Genomic DNA, 24,457 nt, shown 5'->3' with positions numbered 1-24,457 from the left:
GCATTTACCCCGTTTACCTTACTCCAAACATTTACATCAGCTTGTAGTGATCGGCGCCTTTAATCACACACGCCCTGCGCCGCAAACGCACCGCCAGACTGCCTGGATGCCGGCACTTTAGGACCAAGACGGAGACAGAGTGTCTTGTTGCTTGCCTTGGCAACAAGTAAAGTCCATCTTTCTTAGTCACCCTGTTTTTACAGAAGCAGATTACACCAATTCTCCACACAACGCTTCAGCCGACATCGATAAACGAAATCGAAATCGAAGAAAATCAAAGATTGGTTATTTATTATTTCTCCTTTATTTAAATGAAACGCAATATGTGTCATAAGTTTGGTTGTGGTTGTCCAGCAGGTACCTTTGGTTGGGGGGTGGGATCCTAAAGAGAACTGGTTTGGTTTTGAGAGAAAGACATATTTTCGTTACTTGCTAATTTTGCAAAAAAAAAAAAAAAAAACGGTATGCAGCTCTATTATCTGAGCTACATATCGGATCGGGCGTCAAAAAAAGCAGATCGGGCAATCCCTAGTCCCTATTTCAAATATTCTTTCAGCAAAGTACAGAACATTTTTGGTACAAATAAAACAGCTTATATAAACTCATTGCTAGCACTAGCAGTACAATAACCTTGTAACTGAAAAACACTTAAATGCTATTTTATTATTATAGTGTAATTTTTTACGTAATTATGCAAAGAAATCTCACATACCCCCTGCAGTACTCCAAAGTACCCTGTACATGTACCCCCATTTGAGCCAAAGAACCTCCCTGGTTTTCTTTTGCACACACAACCACACACATAGGCTACATATACACACATACTTAGACACACACACAAGTGTAATCTCCCTCGGTGTTACCTTAATAAATTGATATCTGTACATCTTTTGTACTCTGTTTTTTTCTAATCTGAGTGGGCAGAAAGAGGCATTAGTGGAATCAGTACTTTTAAGTGGGATGCCGCAAGTTCAAGTCTGAACAAGAGCTAAGACATGCACGGTTGCCACCGGAACGCACCCGGCAGGTTCACACGGCGCCTCCTATTCACTTCGGATGAGGTGAGAGATAAAGTGATGCAGAGATAAACTGTAAGAAAAGCGTTCCCACTCACCTTTAGGCTACCTGTGCTGAATCACAGATCCATCATCTGCTGTGTTATTCTTGTGCAGTGTTTGTGTTGAGTCAGAGGGTTTACCCCAGGTGGGTAATCCTGACATGTTAATGGCTTTAAATATTTTTACTCCATCGCAGCGTTGATGTTGGTTTTCTGCACCTTTTAAAGCAGCAGAGCTAGAACGTGTTACATTAATAAAAACAAGGCCCGAGGGATGGTAGGGGTCGGCTCCATGTTGCAAAAAGACATTCATGCCCCGGAGCTCTAGGTTTGAAGTCATTTGTCTTATCAGCTCTATTTTCATACCTTTTGTTTGGTCAACAAAAAGACTGATGTTAGTCATGCTTCCTCTTATTTTTCACCACTGATGCAAGACGTAGCTTGAACAAATTGCTTTGTGTCAGATGTTATGCACAGAACCTTAAAACCAGTGGGATCTGTTATCAGTGATGCAGTAACAGTAGACAATATACTAGCTGGTACAATAAGCTGTACAATATGTGGGTATTGGAATTTCTCCAAGAGGTTTTTGCAAACAAGTGACCCAGTTGAAAAGCCGTCAAAGGCTCCTTGCAGAGCGATCGTCCATTGCGCTTCGAGGGATGTTCAGCGTCCACAGCTGTGAAGTTGCAAACATAGCTCAGCGTTGTGCATGTTAGCTGATAGTTTGGGATTATAGAACTACAGGAAATAGCAGGCCTCATACCTGCGCAGCCTCTGGTGTTTACCTTTTATATATTGTGGACTTGATGCATCCTGAGGGCTATTTCACAGAACCTAGATAGCTCATTAAGCCGGAATTAAATGGCTGATAAAGTTGTAAATGTGTTTTCAACAAAGTCAGTGATGGAGGTGCAATATATAAAGTCCTATATACACATGTGTTTCTATTAGGGATGTACCAAAAATCTAGTAGTCTGTACCGATACCACCAAAAGTCCACGATACTCCGTACCAAAGTCAATACCACGGTGTGAAAATAAAAAAATAAATAAAAAAAGAATATATATATATATATATATATATATATATATATATATATATAAATAAAACATTCACCTACAGCCCCCATCTAACTATTCCCTAAATTGAAAGAAATTATATCTAATTTTATATTTATATATTAATAACAGACGTCCAAGGCTTCGACTTACCCTACTTTACTTGCCATGTGAAAGAGGAGGACTCCGAGTTCCTCTGGTATTATTGGGCAGCCCAGATTAAAGCATATGGATATATATAATGACAAGATCTACTTTATAGCATTGACAATTTACAGAAGATGTGCACGGTTAGATCTCTTCATTATACAAACTAATTGTAAATGAATCTAAAGAATGATCGGCTTAGTTTATAGATTTCATAGTTTATTGATATAGAGATCTCTAAGGATGAATGGAAGAGAGTTTACCAAGATGCACAAACCCAAACTACTAACACCAGGGCTACTTCACAAAACCTAGATAGCGGATTAAACCAGCATTTCCCAGGATAACTCCTGGCTTCATTTAGCCTTGACTCAGTTTCACCACAGCAGAGGCACCTAAGTTACCATGGAGATTTATTGTGTGCATCTAGCAGTTATTTAATATTGTTCTCTGTCTTCCTCTCTCCTCAGGCAGCGGTAAATGGAGACACGGCTCCAGCTGAGGGCCTATCAGAGAACGACAGTGGCGTGGAGCTGATCAATGAGAACAGCCCTCTGACCGCGGCTGAACCGCCCTCCCCCTTCAGCCCCAAGCAGAACGGAGATGCCGCCTCACCTCAAGGTACGTACACACCTCGACACTGCCTTTCTCAACACCAAGAATGAGAAGAACGTTCTTGCTAGTTGTTCGTAACGAAGAATTAACTCAATTTAACTTGAATTGAATTTAGTGATGACGAAAATTGTAAACATGTCCCATTGTTTTGTTGAGTGCCAAAATGAATGTTGGGATGTGGGTGCTGCCAAGTTCATACAAGTTACCAACCAATGCATCATTGGTAAAATGGGCGTGTCGTGAACATTTCCGGGAATTGGCAAAATGTGAACTTGTGTATTGGGACAGTAGATTAGCCACAGAAGACGACGTTTCACAGGGACGCGAGGACACATGTCCATACAAGAAGGCAGATTGAGAAAGGCCCTGCATTACAGAGACACTCCTACTGCTTTCTGTCACGTTATCTCTCGGAAATATTGGGTTTCTTTTCGCCCATCTGTCCAACCTTCTGTTGATCTCCTGCTGACTCTTCTCAGATGGTAACCAGTGTTCAGGGGGGAGCAGGAAGAGGAGCAGGAAGAGGTCAGAGGAAGAGGAAGCTACCTGGGACTCCTACAGCGAGGTATGAACACAAACATGACACGCTTGATTTCGGGGAATTTGTGTACATAAATCCACTGAGTGTGTGTTTTTCTGTTTCCAGGACAAGACTTCAGGAGCGTCTCAGTTGAGTTTGAGACAGACGCCTCGACCCAGAACCATCTTCCAGGCCGGTCTGACGCCACACACACACAACAAACCTCGCAGACAGAGCCGCAAACAGGAGCACAGCATGTTACTGGTAAACACTTTGGAATCAACTCATTATTCTCCCTGCTTCTGCTTCCTTATTGGAATCTCTTTCTTCAGGCCTAATCAGGGCTCCAGACTGCGACCAAATGGTCGCATGTTGCGACCAAAATTTGAGAGTGTGCGACCAGTAAATTTGCCCCCTTCTTTCGGTACCTGAGAGCTCGTAAGCGCAAGCTTATCTGTCCTCCTCTCTGCATATGACAGAGAGCGGAGCTCCGACACACACACACACATACACACACACACACACACACACACACACACATACACACACACGCACACACACGCAGAAGTGCGGACGGAGCAAACTACTCTGCAGTTTTGTTGAAGTCACAGTTAGTCACGGAAATGCCGATAAAGTGGTTACAGTTTTTCAAAACTTCACGCAGATAGCGTCTCTAAAATTTTCAGTTGGGGGCCACTGTGCTCCTAGTGAAAAAAGTTAGTCTGGAGCCCTGCTAATTCTGATTTACCAAATATAATACAGTGTGTGTGTGTGTGTGTGTGTGTGTGTGTGTGTGTGTGTGTGTGTGTGTGTGAGATTTGATTTGTAACAGCCTGTCCTGAGGTGAAGAGACATTCTGTACAGTTAACATCAGTATGAAGGAGGGATGATGAGATCTAAAAAGATCTTTCTCTCTTTTTTGCTCTCACACAAATATTCATGTGAGTCTAATAAACCTCCCTCTTTATCTCTCTCTCTCTCTCTCTCTGTCAGTGTGGTGGTGGTGGTGCTCCTCGGGTGGCTGTGGCCGTGGCTGTGGCCGTGTCCGGCGGGGTCCCCGAGGCCCCCCGTCTGGAGCTGATGGAACAAGACTCCAAGGACTCGGCCCAGAGCATCAGCACCTCCTCTAGCTCCGAGATCCAGCCGGAGTACAATGTAAGACGTGTGAGAGAGATGTGTGTTTGGGGGAGGAAGGATGGAGGGGAGAGAATCGGATAACATTATTTGGTTCGAGGAGTTTTCCTACACTCCTCGAACAAGGGAAAGTCTATCAGTATATGCTCGGTCCTATCAGATTTTCAGCTAAGTTCAATTTTCCTGTACATTTCAACCAATCTACATCAAACATGGTACTAAATATATTTGTTTTTCGCTTGACCATACAGTCATCTTACAGAGCCTACAGAAATATATAAGGGTTATGGATAAGAAAAGAGAAAGAGAGAAGTAGGAGAGAACCAGCTGTGCCGAACACATTTTAAAAGGAGAAGTGGAGGTTTGGCAGCGAGAGAAAGAGGAGCAGGGTAACTCCTTTCCCAGACCACAGAGCCTCCTCCACCTGGCCTTGTGTTAGTGCAGATGGCCACACACACACACACACACACACACACACACACACACACACACACACACACATACACACAGGTCTGTGTTTGCTCTGTATCAATAGTTTGATTTTAGTGTGTGTGTTTTCATGCTCATACAGATCTGAATGTCCTCCTCCTGCATGTCTCATGTCTGCGTGCATGCCGTCTCACAGTACTCATGCTTTTTTTGTGTGTATGTTGATGCGTCCCAGTGTGTTTTTGCTCGATCCAGGCAGAACTCAGTGGGGCGTAGTATCCTATCCAGACTCCATCACAAAGCCTGATGGGTTTTCTCTCTGAAGGTGGACTGAAGGATCACATAGCCTGGGCTTAACTGGGATTTGTTTGCAAGCACAGAAATCCCACCTGCTCATAAACTAGCAACACACATACATTTCAAGAGAAATAAAGAAGGCAAGAAGGAAAAAAAAATGCGTCAATGATGGAATTTTCAGGGACGTAGGTAAGCAGTAGAAATACAAGAAGCACCTGAGCAAATGAGGAAGTCAGACTACAATGGATTTTCAGACAGGTGTAGACTGATTACAGTCAGTTTATGTTTGTGATGCTTTATATATCGGGACATTTATGCTGCCTTCCAGTTAGAGTCGGAGTTAGAAATTCCCAGTTAAAATGTCCCAACTTTCGACCTCCAAGCGTTCCAGGTGCAGGACGGCAAGCATAAATGGAAAACATGGCTTACCGTGACAAACTGATTGTGTTTCTTTGGAAAGTGTAAGGCTACACACAAGGAACTCTAAGCAGCGCAGTCCCCTAGCAAATATAAGGAGAAAAAATAAAGACGCCACTTTTATGTAGAGATTACATTATACCCTTTTTTTCTTCCTGATACCTGAAGTTGTGTATCGGCCTATAACCAAGCACCGATCCACTACAAGTGTGTTAAAAATCAAATCTATTTTAACAGCTGTTTACTACTAACCCTGTAGGGGTGCTCTCTGATTGCTATCATTGTTGTTAAACTCTTTGTAACATACAGAGAATGAATGCCAAAGAACTTTGGGTTACACTTTACTTGAAGGTATCTACATAAGAGTGACATGACACTGTCATAAACGTGTCGTAAACATTATAAACAAGTCATAAACGTTTATGACATAATGCTTCTTTTAGTAAGTGTCATTCGGTTTTTGTCATGACAAGTTATGGTTAGGGTTAGGCTTCATGTGTCATGCACAGTGTCATGTCACTCTTATGTAGATACCTTCAAGTAAAGCGTAACCCAAAGTTCTTGTCGTGACCCGATCCTCTTCTCCATCCAGGACAACAAGGGTTTTGGCATCGGCAAGCTGGTGTGGGGGAAAATCAAGGGCTTCTCCTGGTGGCCCGGCATCGTGGTGACATGGCGCGCCACCGGCAAACGACAGGCCAGCCACGGCATGAGGTGGCTGCAGTGGTTCGGAGACGGCAAGTTCTCTGAGGTGAGGAAGGAAGGAAGAAGAGAAAACAGACGGGCTGAAAGAGGGAGGGAGAGGGAAATCAAACACTAGTTGTACATGTCATGCTTTGTTTGATGCCACGGTGTTTTCTCTCTCCAGGTTTCTGCAGACAAATTGGACTCCATCACCGCCTTCCCCAAGTTCTTCAGCCAGGCTTCGTACACCAAGCTGGCATCGTACCGCAGGGCCATCTTCCAAGCACTGGAGGTAAGCACTGTGACCTAATGGCTTCACATCGGACGCTAAAGTAGCGCAAAGATTCAACTTTTAACATCATGGCTATGCTCTAACCATGTCTTCTGTATGTATATGTAGCTACATACTTCTGAGACATTATACCTGTGTAATGTAACCCTACAGGACTAATATTCAGCAGCAGTTAGAGTCCACTAAAAGTTCTGTTGTTGCTGCTGACAGACTCAGGTTATTATTCTAAGTGTCTGACAACATTATGGAAAGCATCCCCACAGAGATCAGTCTTTCCAGAAAAATCTTAGAGGTTTTTTGTGATTGTTGCGGGCAAAAATCCTTGATTATGCAGCACGTTTTCTTAAAAAATGCAATGGAATATGCGGGATATTTATGCAATTTTATGCGATGAAGGGGTATGGTTAGGGGGTTCAGATCCCCCAGGATCTGAATACTTAGTTTCATCTAAAACTTTGTGGATTTTACATCTTGTCTCTTTGTCCCACATTGTCTCACATGGGGTCATTACAGATGGCCAGCATCCGGGCAGAGAAGAAGTTTCCTCCCTGTGAGTCCGACAATCTAGACGACCAGGTCAAGCCCATGCTGGACTGGGCCAATGGCGGCTTCCTGCCCAAAGGAGAGGAGGGACTCAAACCTACGCACACTGCCGGTGAGCAAGCCAGCAGTCTTATATAACATACATATTCATGATAATATACATGACAACACAGATTTTGGTGCCTCATTTTGGTGCCATTTAAATGCCTGCGCTGCCCTTTGGTTAGGGCTGAACCATTTGGGGTAAAACAATCAAATTGTGATTTTTCTGCCAGATATTGGGATTATGATTCCATTTGCCATTTTTTTTCTTAAAAATTAAGCCAAAGTTCAATCTTCACTGTGTAACAGATCAAACATATCATGGAGCATTAAAACATGAGACACCATCAAACCTGCTCTATATTCTTCTGCAGGGATAAGAATATAGATATGAACTGCCAGCAATATGTGTTTTTCTTTTAGAAAACATGGAACATTGAACAGTTAAACAGAACATTTATCACAAAAGCTAAAGTTATAATAATAAAAAATAATTCCAATAAAAAATATCAGTATGTAAACTGAAATGTCTGATCTGCCTCAGTTCAACAGCTGCATCTACATAAGGCACCTTCTACCGTCATGTTAAATAAAGTTATACAAAATAAATGAAAAACAACTGAAAATGGACATTTGTGTAAAAAAATCTGTGATATGTAACATTATTCCAGCATTTATCTTATGAAAAAAGATAACTATAACTATAATAATAAAAAGAGGAATTAAAAATATTAAACCAAATGTTATAGCAAACATTCATTGAAATAATTCACATTCGATTCATCGCGGTCTTCACGATTAGCTTTTGGCATTCTTTAAAATCTGGATTTGGATTTGAAAAGGATTCATGGTTCAGCCCTACTTCTGGTGCTCCGAAACATTAATATAAACGTTAAAGGCAACAGAAGCATCGCTGCAGCTGACGCTAGTTAATACGACATATGGCAGCAGGTAACGTTAGCCCACCGTTAGCTAGCAGCTGGCGTCAGAGAAACGATGGGACTTAACGGTGCATTCAATTGGACCACGAGAAACTGAAGCTGTTGTTGTAAAGTTCCCTTCAGCCATCTAGAGGTCTTTCGTTATTTAACAGCAATTGACTGGTGAAAGGAGTTATTGTTCTTACATTTTAAATAAATTATTTAAATTTAAACCATATGGCCGTAGCAATAAACAAGCGTTAATTAATGTCACTGACTGTCGTTTTGGGCTCTTTTTTAGAAGAATCAGTTAAAGGAAAAATCAGACGCAAAATGAACCTAGGGGTTAATAACACACATGTACCCATATGTTTTCATGCTAATCTAATGTGACCAGTTTTATCGCAAACCGCTAATTAGCTTGACGGGAAAACAATGCTTGTGTTTACATGTAGGGACCCTCATTATGCTACCGTGGAAGTGTGGTGCTATTTTGTGCCTTGGTAGTGGTGTAGAAGTAGAGATTTCTTTTTTCTTCGCTTCAGAACTCAAACCTCCTATGGCGCCATTTTGTTGCTACCTGGCCATCACCTCCCGTTAGCATTCCACTGACTAGCATTCATTTTGGCGCCACTTGACAGTGAATAACTTTACATCTGAAGCGTTTAAAGACTCTATTTGTCCGTTGTTTATTTCTAAAGAAACACGACAATGTATAAAAGGCTCCATTACCTTGTACCTCACGTTATGGCTCCGTAGCAGACGGTTTTGTAAAAATAGGCTAACGATTGGGTCTTGAGCTGTTTAGGATTAATTACTAATGTTAACTAGCATTTTAGTTAGCAATAATTAGCCTGTACCCATGTTATCTCCTTAAATATACCTACGCTCTCCGTCTCTGTAAGATTGGGAATGATTGAGATTTCTCTTGGCACAGCTACCAGAAGACTTCACACTTTCAGACACGTTGCTCACGTCACATCTACGTTGTCTCTGTCAGTTGGAGGCTGCGCAGTAAAGCAAGAGATCACCAGAAAAGTGCTTCTAATATCCTTCACTGGTCTCCGTCCAGAGACACGTTGGTCACATTGGATTAGCATGAAAACATATCCCAGAGAACGGTCCACTCGGTACCCGTGTGTTATTAACCCCCAGGGTCATTTCGCGCTGGATTTGTCCTTTAAGGCACCGTTCAGGCACCGACGGTGTTAAAAGTATCCTTTTAGCTCATTTTCACTGGAAAGGAAAGGATAGCCAACCCTAGTGATATACTGTTCATCATTCAGCAAGGATCCAGAATCAAGTCAGCATGTGTTTGTGTCTCCCTGCAGACAGTAACCCTCTGGACCACCAGGTCCTCGATGTGTCCCTGCCAGAGTATTTCCCCAGTGCCAAGCGGCCCAAAGTCAGCCTCTGCAAGAGCAAGGCCGCCCCCGAGGAGACCTACAGCAGAGGTACATATACCCATCTCCCAATGCTGTATTTATCATATCATATATGGAAATATGCTCTCTGAGTTTGTTTTTATCATGTGGTATGTGATCTTTGTGTTGTTGTTTTTATCTGAGAGTTCTGTTTTATTCTGTTATAAATTATAACAGTCATATTTAATTTTGTGCTATAATCTTTTTTTTTAAGTAGTAAAATGTAATTTGTCAGAGTGTTTTTGCTTCAGTGAGCATTTGACTTGTTCTCAGTATGGAGGTATGAAAAGCAACTATGATACAAAAATTAAGTTTGGTATTTGTTTTTAGCATATGTTTCTTAGGTTATTAATTTTATTTTTTTTATCAACTTGTATTTGTAGTGTAATATAGAAGAGGGCATTCATTTGAGTTTGCCTGCACATTGAAAACGTGATTGTGTTTGAATGCTTTTTAACATTGTCCTTCTTTTCCTCTCAGAACAAATGGTGAATGAAGTTCTGAAGAATAAAAGAAGTATAGAAGGTAAAGACTCTTTCACGTTGGGTGTTTCTGTGTGACTGAATATTTACTAGGCTGTCAAAATGAAGACCATAACAACGAGATAACGCAAATTCCTTTTAACGGCACTATTTGTTTTGACGTGCAGCTCCCTGGTTGGTGGAATCAGGAAGCCACGCAGCAGTAATGTTGTGGATGGCTAGCAGAAACAAAGCTGCTTGAGCTGAAAAGGAGAAATGAAAGGGTCTTTAAAGATATCAATTGTAAAATTTAGACATTTTGAAGATTTTACAGTTAAATAGGGTGAAAATGTAACTAATAGATATTACCATGAAATTTGCCACGTGGATTACTGACATTAAAACTATAATATGTAGTTTCTGTCCCCCCCCATGAGGAACTCTAAGTAATGACAACAACACTGTCGGCACATCCACATGATACAAGCCTTCTGTGATCACGCACAGCGCAAGTGTCATTTCACTTGTCATTCACTTTTTCTACTGTTGATTGATTTTGTGTGTGTGTGTGTGTGTGTGTGTGTGTGTGTGTGTGTGTGTGTGTGTGTGTGTTTTGGTAGAGTTCTGTCTCTCTTGTGGAAAGATGAGAGCAGCAACCTTTCACCCGCTCTTTGAAGGAGGCCTGTGCCAAACATGCAAGGTAGAGCAAAAACAAAAAACAATTTATTATTTTTTTTCCGAATCAGCAGCTCGTCTCATTGAATTATTACGTGTTACGTGAAGGTGGCGCACCCTGCCCATGTTGGTAATGTTTGGGGTGCATTCTAGGGGTCTTGGCACACATGTTGAAACACTCAGGTGTTACCAGTAGAAGTGATAATGTAGGTGCTCCAGTTCCAGGGCTCTGCTAACAGGACACTTACTGTAAATGAAATACAGACATATTTGAGGTTTCTCGCTTTAACAGGCAAGGCTTGTACAAAGTCTTGAAAGTTTGCATTAATTTGAACCGTTATATTTTGATTCAGGAATATGCTTGAATTTGGGCACCCGGATTGCTCAGTTGGTAGAGCAGGTGCCCATATATAGAGATATCCTCAATGCAGGGGACCCGGGTTAGACTCCGACCTGCAGCCCTTTGCTGCATGTCATTCCCCCTCTCTCTCCCCTTTCATGTCTTCTGCTGTCCTGTCAAAATAAAGGCTGAAAATGCCCCCAAAAAAGGAATATGCTTGAATTTGAATATTCTAATATAATAAATAGCTTGACTTTAAAAAAGAAGAAAGGTCCAAAGCACTCTTCGTTAAAATACAGCAGGTGAAGATGCTGAGGAAGGATGTTTGTGTAGCTTTACTGCTTTGTTACTCAGCTCTATTTTAACGTACTAACAATTTCAATATGAAATAGCCATCTAAATAACGGCTTTTGAACTTTTTGCTCGAAGAGTGCCTTGGACCTGTATTATCTCTTAAAGGAACACGCCGACTTATTGGGAATTTAGCTTATTCACTGTAACCCCCAGAGTTAGACAAGTCGATACATATCCTTCTCATCTCTGTGTGTGCTGTAATGCTGTCTGACGGCTCCAGCAGCATCAGGCCAGCACAGAACATCAGGTGAATGGTTCCAGTAATCCTACTGCTCCGAATAAGTGACAAAATAACGCCAACATGTTCCTATTTACATGTTGTGATTTGTAGAGTCCCAGCGTGTACAAAAAACAACGTAACGTGAGACACAGCCATCTTCTAACTGTAAACAAACCGGGAACTATATTCTCAGGCGGAAGAATATAGTACTTGGGCGGAGTGATATGCTCGCAGCAAGCCTGTCTGAGAATATAGTTCCCGATTTGTTTACAGTTAGAAGACGGCTGTGTCTCATGTTACGTTGTTTTTTGTACACGCTGTGACTCTATAAATCACAACATGTAAATAGGAACATGTTGGCGTTATTTTGTCACTTTTGTCACAATTTGGAGCTGTAGGCTAGTTGGAACCAGTTACCTGCAGGATCTGTGCTGGGCTAAGCTAATGCTAGGGGCGTCAGACAGCATTACAGCACGCATGGAGATGAGAAGGGTATGTATGGACTTGTCTTACTCTGGGGGTTACGGTGAATAAGCTAAATTCCCAATAAGTCGGCGTGTTCCTTTAATGTTTTAAATAACTAAATCCCTAGATGTGATGATAAAGGCTTCAAGAGTTGATATTTTTGGTTTAGGTACCTTGAAAGTGCTTGAAAGTTACTCTTAAAAGGCTATACAAACACTGAAGAAGTCAAAATGTCCTAAAAGACTTCTAATCTTCAGATGTTTGCACATTGAGCACTTGGTAGTTGCACCTGAACATGTAAAAACGTGTCATGATCCCTGAGTTTATACAAATTGTGATGTTGTACTTTAGCAGAGTGACAATAAAACCTCCATCTGTGAATCAAAATGTGTTTAATTGTTTTTAACAGTCTACATGTAGTCATTATGTCTGGTGTGTGTGTGTGTGTGTGTGTGTGTGTGTGTGTGTGTGTTCAGGACGTGTACCTGGAGATGTCCTACATGTACGACGATGACGGTTACCAGTCCTACTGCACCGTCTGCTGCGGAGGTCGCGAGGTTCTGCTCTGCGGCAACGCCAACTGCTGCAGGTCTGACACACACACACACACACACACACACACACACACACACACACACACACACACACACACACACACGTAAAGAAACAGTACTTACAACACATGAACTCCTCTCTGTCCGCTCACCTCCTCCTCTCATCCCTCCAGGTGTTTCTGCGTGGACTGTCTGGACATCCTGGTCGATCCCGGGGCGTCTAACAATGCTCGCCATCTGGACCCGTGGCGATGCTACATGTGCCAGCCGCTGCTGCAGTACGGCGTCCTGAAGCAACGCCATGACTGGAGCCTCAAGCTGCAGGAGTTTTTTGCCAACGACAACGGACAGGAGTTTGTGAGTCACTTTGTATTTTTGCAAAAGATTTGGCAAAAGATTAATGAGCTGTGTGGGCTATCTGGATATTAGTATCCCCAGTATTGCTGTACTGTAGTGTCACAAGCCTGCTACATATCTTTCTTCTTTTAATCTCTCTACTCTTCTTTGTGCCACAGCGAATGAAAATGAAATACAGTTGGGTTTCAGTCGTAAAGCTGTTGTGACCAAAAGGGTAAAAGCCAGAACAAGCTGGGGCAGGTCGCACCAGCAGCATACAGGAAGTCAACTAAATAAAAACAACACCTGAACAACCAAATCCAGCACAGGAACCCTGCAGAAATACTAGCTTTGTGAGCCTTTCAGTTTGTAGAAGAGTATGAAAGAGGTAACCGGATGGTTTGTTAACACAGAACCTTCTGAGAAGTTGTAATTGGAAAAGGGCAGGCACATGATCATGTGATAGCTAACGCTAACGCTAGCTAGAAGGGTTTGTCGTGACTTTGCCTGGAACGCTACCAAGTCGTGAGTCGTGACTTGGAAGTCGTAATTTACGTGCTAAAAATTGTGTCTGGAACGCAGCATTAGTCCTGTGTCTGTGATTCTGGATTGTATTGGCTGCGTTGGCAGTTATAAATTACATTTTTGAGTGCGCCTTGACATCATATATGGGGGATAATGTCAGTAAATGCAAATGAAATTCAGACTTTGCTTATCCTGTGTGAATGCGCCACACGCAACACAAAGGCGGGGGGGTGGTCCCTGGTAATACTAGTCCCGTGTGAATAGGACTTACCATGTCTGCCACACACACCTAGTAGCTCCTTACCAGACACTGATTGGTTCAGTGAGCTGCTAGTTCAGTATTTGAAGCCTGACGGATGGGTTTTCGTGTGATATGTAATCCTTTGATTCTCGTGTGATCTCGTGATATCGTGAGAATCCAGCTGCCGTGCAAGGTAATGACAAAGCAAATGAGAAGTTAATTCCGAGTGCAGACTTTATGCTGTGATCATTTTTCTGAGGCAGACCCTTTTCCAGTTTCAAGGGAATCATAAAAGCATTCTATCTGTCTTCCAGCAATATGTCTGACAATGACATCCACCCAAAATAACAAGTTCAACATCTGAAAACAATATCTTTTGATCAAAAGCAGACACAATAGATAATCAAGCTGCACAGATGATGACAATGAGCCTCCTAGATGCCTGAAATATATTTGTCATAATTAAGTTGCAACTTCTGCTGTTTATCTTCCAGGAGAAACCAAAGATTTACCCAGCAGTCCCTGCAGAGCAGAGACGACCAATCAGAGTCCTCTCCCTGTTTGACGGCATTGCTACTGGTGAGGACGCACGAGACAGACAGTGATTCCTCTTTCATTCCTCCAAAACGCAGCAGGTTGTAATTCTAACTGTTTCTGTGTTTCCAGGCTACCTGGTTCTGAGGGACCTGGGTTTTAAGGTGGACCAGTACGTGGCGTCAGAGGTGTGCGAGGACTCCATCTCAGTGGGGGTTGTCAGACATGAAGGAAAGATCCAGTATGTCCATGATGTCAGGAACATTACTAAGAAAAACGTAAGAGAGAAAATGTTTTGAGTGTCAGTAGGGATGTGCATCTCTTCCTTATAAGACGATACATTTTAATATGGAATAATTCATTCAATGTTTAATTGATTTGGTAGGATTCGTTGAGATACGATTCAATATGATAGATACAGTTAATATTTTTTTATTTTAACACATTCATGTTCCATTATACATTTATAAAAGCCAATTCTATAAAAGAAACATTGCATACCTTCATATAAATATATATTTCTTAATAGGGAGCAGGGAATAGCAAAGCTAGGACATGCTAATAGTATAACTTTAACTTAATCAGCTAGCTAGTTATAACCAAATAGCGTACACCCCAGCTCCATCTTAAATCAACAGCCTCCTTGCTGCTGTAATGTTAAGCCCAGTTCAGACCAAAGATTCCAGACGAGACGAGTTGAAAGTTGCATCTTCTTTCAACGCGTCGGTCTGCAGCGTTCTGAAAGATGCCGGTTCACACCAATGAGACGAGATGGTGTGTCATCTCCATAACAACGCCTCTTTGTACTTCCATTCTAACTTCTGACTTTTAGGTCTTTTTTTTGTAGCTGGATATATCATCTGTTGCATCTAAATATGAATGTGGATAACATTAGTGATATTGAGATGCTCGCTACAGTTACATTTCTAGTGATGAATCGGCAAAAACACGTTTTATTTCTCTGATTCACGGCTCTGTTCTAATGCCGCTGGACGCTCCCTCTCTTCAGTCTCTCCCTATCTCTCTTCACCTTATAATGTCACCGTGCTTTAGGACGCTCTCTGGGGCTCCGTCTAAAACTCTGCCATTTCGACCAGCTATTTGTAACATCAAAATAAAATAGATTATGGATCATTTTATTTCTATAGTTTTAAGCTCACTTTACCAGCTGACTTCTCTATTGGCTGTAGAAACAGGAGACTTCTCTTACGTTATAAACCAGCCTCTAAACCAGCCTCTGCTGAAACAGGAGACATCCACCAGCCTCTGAGACTCCACCAGCTAACTTCTCTATTGGCTGTAGAAACAGGAGACATCTCTTACGTTATAAACCAGCCTCTGGAGACTCCACCAGGAGACGTCTCTTACGTTATAAACCAGCCTCTGGAGAGACTCCACCAGCTGACTTCTCTATTGGCTGTAGAAACAGGAGACATCCAGCCTCTAGAGACTCCACCAGCTGACTTCTTTATTGGCTGTTGAAATCCAGCCTCCACCAGACTCCACCAGCGTCTCTTAAAACCAGCCTCAGGAGACTCCACCAGCTAACTATTGGCTGTAGAAACAGGAGACATCTCTTACATTATAAACCAGCCTCTGGAGACTGGAGACTCTCACCACCAGCTAAGACTCCACCATTGGCTCTATTGGCTGAAAACAGGAGACGTCTCTTACATTATAAAACCAGCCTCTGGAAAACCAGCCTCAGGTTGTTGAAACAGGAGACGTCTCCAAAACCAGGAGACTCCACCAGCTGACTTCTTTATTGGCTTGGGAGACTGTCTAAAAACCAGAAACCAGCTAGGGCTGTAGAAACAGGAGACGTCTCTTACATTATAAAACCAGCCTCTGGAGACCACACCAGCTGACTTCTCGAGCTGAGACGGGCCGGTTCAGACTGCTGCAACTTTTCTTTGCGACGTTCTAAAACGGTTTCGTCTCGTCGCAAATCTTTAGTCTGAACTGGGCTTTAGAGACAGTAACTCAAACATAGGTCCACGTTACACTGCCATTTGAGAACTCCAATAATTATCATAAACAGTGTGAGTACACATACTGTATGAGCACACTAATACCGTTGTGAGCGTTAGCATGCAGTTAGTTGACTTTTATGCTAATGTATTATAGTCTAACTGAACATCTTAGAACATATAAACATCAATATAAATGAAACACGCAAATACATATACGTATGTGTATTTATTCATAGCCGTCTACTAACATGTTTATGAACATACACATGGGTTGGGTTGATGATAGCTAGCTAGACCGCAGCTAATACAATTCACAATATACACAATGTATAACCCCTAAACAAATTTGTTGAATCAATATAACTCTCAGAAAGAAAGTATTGTAGTAGTGTTTTCTAGCATTATAATATTATAACACACGCGCACACACACACACACACACACACACACACCAGGCTTGCAGCTGCAGTGGCGTGCTTCAGTTCAGTGAACATAGAGCTTCAACCTCCGTAAATCCCCTCAAACACCCTTTCACTTGTTAGTCATGTGTTGTGTGTGTGTGTGTGTGTGTGTGTGTGTGTGTGTGTGTGTGTGTGTGTGTGTGTGTGTGTGTGTGTGTGTGTGTGTGCTCGCTCCTTAATGCCTATTTCTTTCTTTTTCTCCATGTCTTTCATTCCTCTCCTTCCTCATTGTCCTCCTGTAAAAGGAGTCTTGTGTTTCGGAGGGGGGAGGGGGGGGTTACAGAGTTTAGACGGCGGGATAAATTAGCAGTCTTGTGCCTGTTGCCGGTTAAATAAAGAAATTAAATTAGGAGGTGATTCATTAATTTGTCACTCAACAGAAACTGAATCAGCCCCTGTTTGGATTATGGAAAATTGTTTAGGTCATTTTGTACATTACTTTTTACTGTACTTTACACCTTCACTGAAGTCAGATACTATCCTTTTTATATGTGATAACTGTTATTACTCTTCTTGGCATTACAAATGATTATTGAGAGCATACACTCAAAAAACTATTAGAAAATAATACTAACTATAATAATACTTGGTAATAACAGTTTATTAGTATCTTTGCACATACAAGGAATTTGACTTTGAGTTGGTGCATAACAATAAACAGTGCAAAGCATAAAAAACAATATAAAGAAAAAATAAGATTTACAATAGAATATGTAAAAAAAGATCTGTTTTTAATGTTTGGTTTTGGTTTTGGTTTTTATTTTTATGGATATAGAAAGACAACAAGGGGATCCAAGGGATAACATGTAAAAGTGAAAAACACTTTTTTCCAACATGGTCCCTGATGTAAGAGAACAGGACATACAACACATGCAAACACATACAGTCCTAAGATTAAAACAATAAAAAAATAAAACTACACATCAAAAAACCAGCTAAATCACCATGACCTACCAAACAATAAATTTCTCTGTCCCCAATCTAGATTTTATTTCCCCTAATTATCTATTTTATTCCATAAGTAGGCCCTAACTTTATGTCTAAAATCCCTTTTCGTTACTGCCATTTTGATATGAAGTGGAAGACTATTCCATAAAATAATTCCTGTATAAAAAAAGGATTTTCTGGCTTCGCTAATGTGTACAGTTGTGCAGGAAATCATGGTCCAGGGGATGAAAAAGTACAAAAATATGTGCAAATATAAGTTTAATCAACTGAGTATTAGATGATAATTGGTACTAAAATCTCAGTTTTGTGAGTACAGTTGCAGAGGAGACATCTAAACTTGAGTTCCAGTGTGGTGGTGGTGTTGTTCTAACACTTGGTGGTGCTGTTGTCTCTCTCCTCAGCTTCTGGATTGGGGTCCATTTGACCTGGTGATAGGAGGAAGTCCCTGCAATGACCTGTCAATCGTCAATCCTGCCAGAAAAGGGCTCTATGGTAGGTAGCTGCCAGAGGGAGTCATGTCAGAGGCTGTGTTTGTAATCAGACATCCAGTCTGTACTGATGTTTTCTGACGGTGCGTTCTTGTCTTCAGAAGGCACAGGGAGGCTGTTCTTTGAGTTTTACCGTCTGCTGAGTGAGGCCAAGCCCAAAGAAGGAGAGGACCGGCCGTTTTTCTGGATGTTCGAGAATGTGGTCGCCATGGGCGTCAATGACAAGAGGGACATCTCACGATTCCTGGAGGTGAGTTACATGGACTGTTAAGCTGCAAATATCAAAAACATGAACCAGAGACGTCTATTATCATCTTTCATTTATTCATGTCTAGCAGAATACATAGTTCAAGACCTGAAGCCTAATTTAGACTTAAATTAATTTAAAAACAAAAGGGCCTTTGAATCATTCTAAGTGTTGTATGTTAATGATGACCATGAGTTTTTTTTGGCAGTGTAACCCTGTGATGATCGATGCTATCGAGGTCTCTGCTGCTCACCGAGCCCGATACTTCTGGGGAAATCTACCTGGCATGAACAGGTAAGAAAAGCAACTCATCATCTCAAGTAGTTTTCTTATATGAACTCCAGACAATATTTCCCTTTCTCACATGTAGCACACAACAGGAGATTGTCCAAATCAGATGCGTTCTTACTAACTGGAAATACTCCTTTAGGAGTAGGCCAGAGGCGGTGCTAGGTATAGTGTGCAGGAGGCAGGACATGACCGTGATCACGTAGGCGGTTCATCATTTGGTCATAACCAATTAGTCTTTTGCCGTTCTGTGCATTTTTCTGATGATTTTGGCGTCAGCCCTTACTGAAAGAAGTAGCGTCTTTGTGTAAATCACCCTTCTTATTCTTCACCCTCGAATGTTTGTTTTCTTCGGTTTGGCGCCACCCGCTGGATAAAAATGGCATCAACACGCCCACTCGCTCGCTGTGAATTCTCCGGACAATGAGCTGCTCATGGGCTCTGGTCCAACTGATTTGGACATTTGCGTCTCACCGGCAATTTCCACTGGATGAGGAACGTCTCCAGAACGTCGACGGAGTCATCAGGTTTCCATTAAAGTCAGTGTGTGTATTTTGTCTGCGTCCCGACTCCGTCCCAGTTCCATCAGTCCGCAGCCCTCCGCAGCAGATACGCAGAGCTTCTATTTTTGACGGACGACGGAGAGCTCCGCAGCATTTCAGCACACGGCAGATAGTGCGGGACAGGAAGTGGAGCACAGAAACAAAATAAATATCCGGTTAATTTTCAAAATAAAATACACCATGCTCACGACGGATCATATCTCCCTGCACTACACCTTGAAAACACAGCACAGAGTCATTTCCCCTCTACTCCTCTGGATGGAAACAAACTGTTGTTGGTTTTGTGGTTCTATTCTACCTGAATTTGCGTGAACTTGTGGGTCCTCGTGACTACAGCTGTCAGTCATGGCCGCAGCCGCTCCGCAACAAATCCGGACCCGGTGGGTATTGACGGACGGCGGAGCACGCAGCAGACACGCAGCGGAGCCGGTCCGCAGCTGTTACGCATCCAGTGGAAATGAGGAGTCACATACCGCTCCTCTGGGCAATGTCTACATAAGTTCAGGGTTACAGTGCATGTGTGAAAGGGCTTTAGAAACACTTTTGAGTTATGATTTCTCAAAACAAAACATATCAACTCTGCACATGCCTTTTTAGTGGTGTTCAACATGTTACAACAGTATCAAGGCTAAACGTTTACTGTAATCTAGCAGCTCTGTACAGTATGTATATACATCACATATATACACATATATATATATATATATATATATATATATATATATATATATATATATATATATATATATATGTGATTGCTCCTCTCTGTTTCAGGCCTCTGTGTGCCTCTGGGATGGACAAGCTGGAGCTGCAGGACTGTCTGGATCACGGCAGAGTTGCAAAGGTTGGATATTTCTACAGAATAAAGTCACTCTTCACAGTTCTTTACTTGCAAAATGGCTTCAAGGTTGCACTCGTTTGACCGTGTATTTGTTGTTTCGTAGTTCGGGAAGGTGCGCACCATCACCACTCGCTCCAACTCCATCAAACAAGGAAAGGATCAACACTTCCCCGTCCTGATGAATGGAAAGGAGGACATACTGTGGTGCACTGAGCTAGAGAGGTGAGGAGGAAAAACTGTTAAATGAGAATAAAGACAGGGCGCCTGGGTAGCTCACCTGGTAGAGCATGCGCCCATATACAGAGGATCAGTCCCCAACGCAGCGGCCGCAGGTTCAATTCCAACCTTCCCAAGGGACCTTTCTACATGTCACTCCCTCTCTCTCGCCTTTCACATCTAAGCTGTCAAAAGACCCTTCAGATCCGATCAAATATATTTAGTGTGGTATTGCTTCAGCGTTATTGTGACACTGATTGTAATTGTGGTTATTTTCCTGCAGGATCTTTGGCTTCCCTGTTCACTACACAGACGTGTCCAACATGGGTCGTGGTGCCAGACAGAAGCTCCTGGGCCGGTCCTGGAGTGTCCCCGTCATCAGGCATCTGTTCGCACCATTGAAAGACTACTTTGCCTGTGAATAGATGCCACCCGCCACCAGCAAACAGACGCCACTTACGATTACACACCAGCTTTCCTATCGTGATATTGGCTCCAAGGTACATCATCTGCCAGCCAAATCATTTCGCAAAGAGCTGGGAGTTTTCTCCACTCAGGCAGGCAAAGAACCAGTTCACTACAGTGTAGCTGGAAAATAGTGTATGTAGCTGTTAGTTTAGTCCAGCTCTTTCTGGATCCTGGTGATAACACACCGCAGCCTTAAACACATGTAATACACACTAACACAGAGACACAGAAATACAGCATAGGCTGTGTTTTCTCACTAACACAGGGAGGGTCAAAGGTCAGTGTCCCTGAGGCCAGTAGAGTGATGGGCCCCGTCTGGATGTTTAGCAGAGTTAAAAGGGAAAGATGACAACATCTGGCGCTTCTACTTTGTTCATTAACAGCAGACCTTTACAGTGATTTTAACAGGATTTTCCTTTTGTTTGAAATTGCCCTTGGAAGGCATGGTTTGTAAGTTGACAACACTTAGTAGTAGTAGAAAGATAGAGAACAACATGGCACAGACGCTACAGCTGTTAAGTGGCTCCGTTTCATTTTTTATTTAATTAAATGTTTGTAGGAAGAGTTAAACATTTCACAGGACGCTCATTTAGCTGATGATTAAAATGTGTGACAACAGGCTGCTGATACAGGCTGTTCATCCGAACACTTGAACCAAAGTCATTAGATGGACAGTTTTTGGGCTACAGCTGTTCCACTCTCCTCAGGCCACAATGTATTTTCTGTCGGGAAAAGCCAAAACATGACATTGGGGGTTTCTGTCCAATTTCAAAGGTAATAAAAATAAACAACTGCACTGGATAATAAAAGATTAACCAGGAAAAATCAATGATTATTTTGTCAGAAATGAACAACAACATATACCCTAACAAAAATATTCTTTAATCTTTGTTAAAATGACAAGTTGCTTAAAGAGATATTTTGCTGATTTAAATGCAGCTTTGTCATGGCGGTGTCGGCAGTGTGTTTGGATGAAGTGTGTTTGCCTTCCCTCCGTTTGCGTGCGGAGGCACGTGGCGTCATCCGGCCGATCTTGGCAGACCTCCGCTGCTCAAAGCTCCGTGCAAACGCCCTTCATCTAAACACACTGCCCACACAAAGATGACACAGAGCTGGACTAAAATCGGCAAAGTAGAAAACCATACTATCATGTTTGAGTTTTTCAACAGAGCAAAGACGTGCTCTGTAGGAAAATACATTCAGCGGTGGGAGCAAAGGCAACCCAAGCTAGCCTGGAGGTGAAGCAGGATTTTGTCTTTATATTGAGACGAGATCATATTCATAGATTTTTGTTTGTTGTTATAAAAAACACTCATTTTTACTTTTTGTCTTTTGCTTTGACATTAGCTCATTTGAGCAAAATAGCTTCCTTAAAAAAGAAAAAAGAACTTCTATTAAAGATAGAAGTGTTTTTGTATAGATAGTATGAAACCTTTGAGTTATAATGTCACTGTGACATCTCCCTGATGGCTACATACAAGTACTTGAAACAAGCCAATGCAAAAACAGAAATATAGAGAGAGTTTTTGTTTTTTGTCTTTTGCAAACCGTTCCAGACAGCTAAGAAGTAAAGACTGAGGGCATTTAGCCTACTGTAGAAGTTTAGATTTGATCTTTAAAATGACATTGTTTGAGTTCATTGAACTGGCTGGATGTGTGGGTAGTCCTGGTTAGAAAAGTTCATTTGAATCCAGGAAAGAGTGAGTGTCACTGTTCCTAAAAATGGTGGGAAACACTGGTGAACACGCAATATTTGTTGTAAACTACCACTGACTACTTTTGGTTTAAAAGGGGTTTTCAAAACATTTGACAAAAGGACATCCATCCAAAATGTTCTCTCTAATGCTGGTTGACACTGTGCTTTGGCACACAGTATGCATAAATAATTACAAGTAATTATGAGAAAATAATACTGAATGTATAGTACGTTTGTTGCGAGAAGTGTTTCTCTGTGAGACTTCAAACACAACACAGTTATTGCAATCATGTAGATTCATAAAACTCCTCAATAATGATAAATGTTGTATTTCCATGTCATACTGTATGCTTAAGATTTAGCTCACCAGATGGGTGGACACTTTATTTTGGTACCAATTCTGCTGATGTGTCCATACTCACAAAACTTGCCGTATTACTTTGAAATACATTTTTGTTTGTTTGTTTTTTTATAACTGGAAGATTCTGTTGGCTGTCACCAAATCATACTAAGTGGGCATTACCTCAGACAAAGAGGCGACTGTACATCACTCCTCCATTAGGATCTTTGTTGTGTGAATATATACTGTATATTGTAGTTTTATGCTCCCATAGCTTGTATTTTATCACTGGAACTTTTTTTTACACGTTTTGCGTAATGTGTCAATATAAAGGTTTACAAGGGTTTTAACTCTCTTGTTTGAAAAGAACTACACTTTTTATTGTAACACAAAATGCACAAGCCTTTATGTTGAAATCATTCCTTCATGGTGCTCCTTCAAAAGGCCTCTTAAAGTGCCACCTTTTGGTTTTCTATTCTATCCTTTAAAAAACAACAAAAACTGATTGTTTACATGCTATATTAATACTGCTGAGCTTGTTGAATGTTTTGCTTGAAAACTGTACGCAAAACCAATTCTGGATTTTTTTTTTCCGTTCTGCTCTTTTAAGACTTTTTATATTAACCGTATACAGCGTTCTTACTTTAAATGTATAATGTTATAGCACGATCTAGAACAAATTAATCGATAGCTTTTTGATATCTTGTGTTTCGATGTAAACCATTGAGTGTATTTGTAGGCTTGAGTGTGAATGACATCTGAAAACACTTTTTGTTCTAACCTTTTTGTGCTTTATCTTTTATAAGAATCCCATTTGAGGATTTTTTTTTGTCTTTACCTTTTTATGAATCTAGAGCAAAAGCATTTCAAATTAACAGATTCTCTGCTATTTTTTTTCTACTTCATTTGAATAGTGGAAAAGCGCTGATGTATTTTTTTATGTTTGTTTACTTCCTATAGCAACCTATATAAAAGTTTTACTCAATAAAATGCAGCTTGGCTGCTAAAAACCTCTTCCACGTTTCCTGTGTCAAATGCTAATCCATTGGTCTCTTTGAATATTTACTGTAGGAGGCTACAAGTCTGTAAAGGTCAATAAAGTTGCAAGTAGGGATTATTTTCATTACTGCTTAATCCATTTATTATTGTTTAGTGTCTCCATTAATCAATATATTAAATAATAACAATAATGACACGTGCATACCTTCTTCATAAAGTAATGTGTTGAAATAGCTTGTCTGAGCAACTGTTGAAAAATCCCCAAACGTATTATAAAGACCTCACAATGGTTGGAATTTGACATGATAAATAACTTAAGGCTAATTCTTTAGTGAATAATAAAATTAACTGAATTCATACTTTTCCAAACAAAGTGCTTTACATGGTTGAAACAAGAATAAGAAAATGTTAGGACTGCAGTGGAATAAAATCTGACAACTACAATAATATTAAAATATAACGCTTTAACATAAAAATAGTATAGTAGTTTAATCATGAGAGCATTTCTGCTAATTTGAGCCACACTCTTAAAACACTGCAGGTTCACAACAGGACGTTTATCTAAAGTGCAAAATGACAACCGTCTCAGTACTCTTTACAGATAATTCATATATATACATATATATGTAATTAAATCAATAT

At 41.2% G+C, this 24,457-nt stretch overlaps 1 protein-coding gene across 2 annotated transcripts in view; it reads left to right on the top strand.

The window, feature by feature from the left end:
* Positions 1-23,830, top strand: part of LOC114559105 (DNA (cytosine-5)-methyltransferase 3B) — a 49,212-nt gene extending 25,382 nt beyond the window's left edge. For both annotated transcript variants that reach the window (XM_028583555.1, XM_028583556.1), the window contains exons 3-22: positions 2,736-2,886; positions 3,360-3,445; positions 3,527-3,664; positions 4,394-4,555; positions 6,270-6,428; positions 6,546-6,653; positions 7,167-7,308; positions 9,490-9,612; positions 10,063-10,107; positions 10,664-10,743; positions 12,574-12,686; positions 12,825-13,008; positions 14,248-14,332; positions 14,420-14,565; positions 18,071-18,161; positions 18,259-18,407; positions 18,613-18,698; positions 20,030-20,099; positions 20,200-20,318; positions 20,596-23,830. In XM_028583555.1, the coding sequence (XP_028439356.1) occupies positions 2,736-2,886; positions 3,360-3,445; positions 3,527-3,664; positions 4,394-4,555; positions 6,270-6,428; positions 6,546-6,653; positions 7,167-7,308; positions 9,490-9,612; positions 10,063-10,107; positions 10,664-10,743; positions 12,574-12,686; positions 12,825-13,008; positions 14,248-14,332; positions 14,420-14,565; positions 18,071-18,161; positions 18,259-18,407; positions 18,613-18,698; positions 20,030-20,099; positions 20,200-20,318; positions 20,596-20,737 (2,379 nt within the window). In that variant the 3' untranslated portion in view covers positions 20,738-23,830. The remainder of the gene's footprint in view (positions 1-2,735; positions 2,887-3,359; positions 3,446-3,526; positions 3,665-4,393; positions 4,556-6,269; positions 6,429-6,545; positions 6,654-7,166; positions 7,309-9,489; positions 9,613-10,062; positions 10,108-10,663; positions 10,744-12,573; positions 12,687-12,824; positions 13,009-14,247; positions 14,333-14,419; positions 14,566-18,070; positions 18,162-18,258; positions 18,408-18,612; positions 18,699-20,029; positions 20,100-20,199; positions 20,319-20,595) is intronic.
* The last annotated feature ends 627 nt before the right edge of the window (positions 23,831-24,457 follow it).

This window comes from Perca flavescens, chromosome 7 (assembly GCF_004354835.1).
Source record: "Perca flavescens isolate YP-PL-M2 chromosome 7, PFLA_1.0, whole genome shotgun sequence".
In the NCBI taxonomy this organism is placed as follows: domain Eukaryota; kingdom Metazoa; phylum Chordata; class Actinopteri; order Perciformes; family Percidae; genus Perca; species Perca flavescens.
This window is presented reverse-complemented; position numbering and strand designations above follow the sequence as displayed.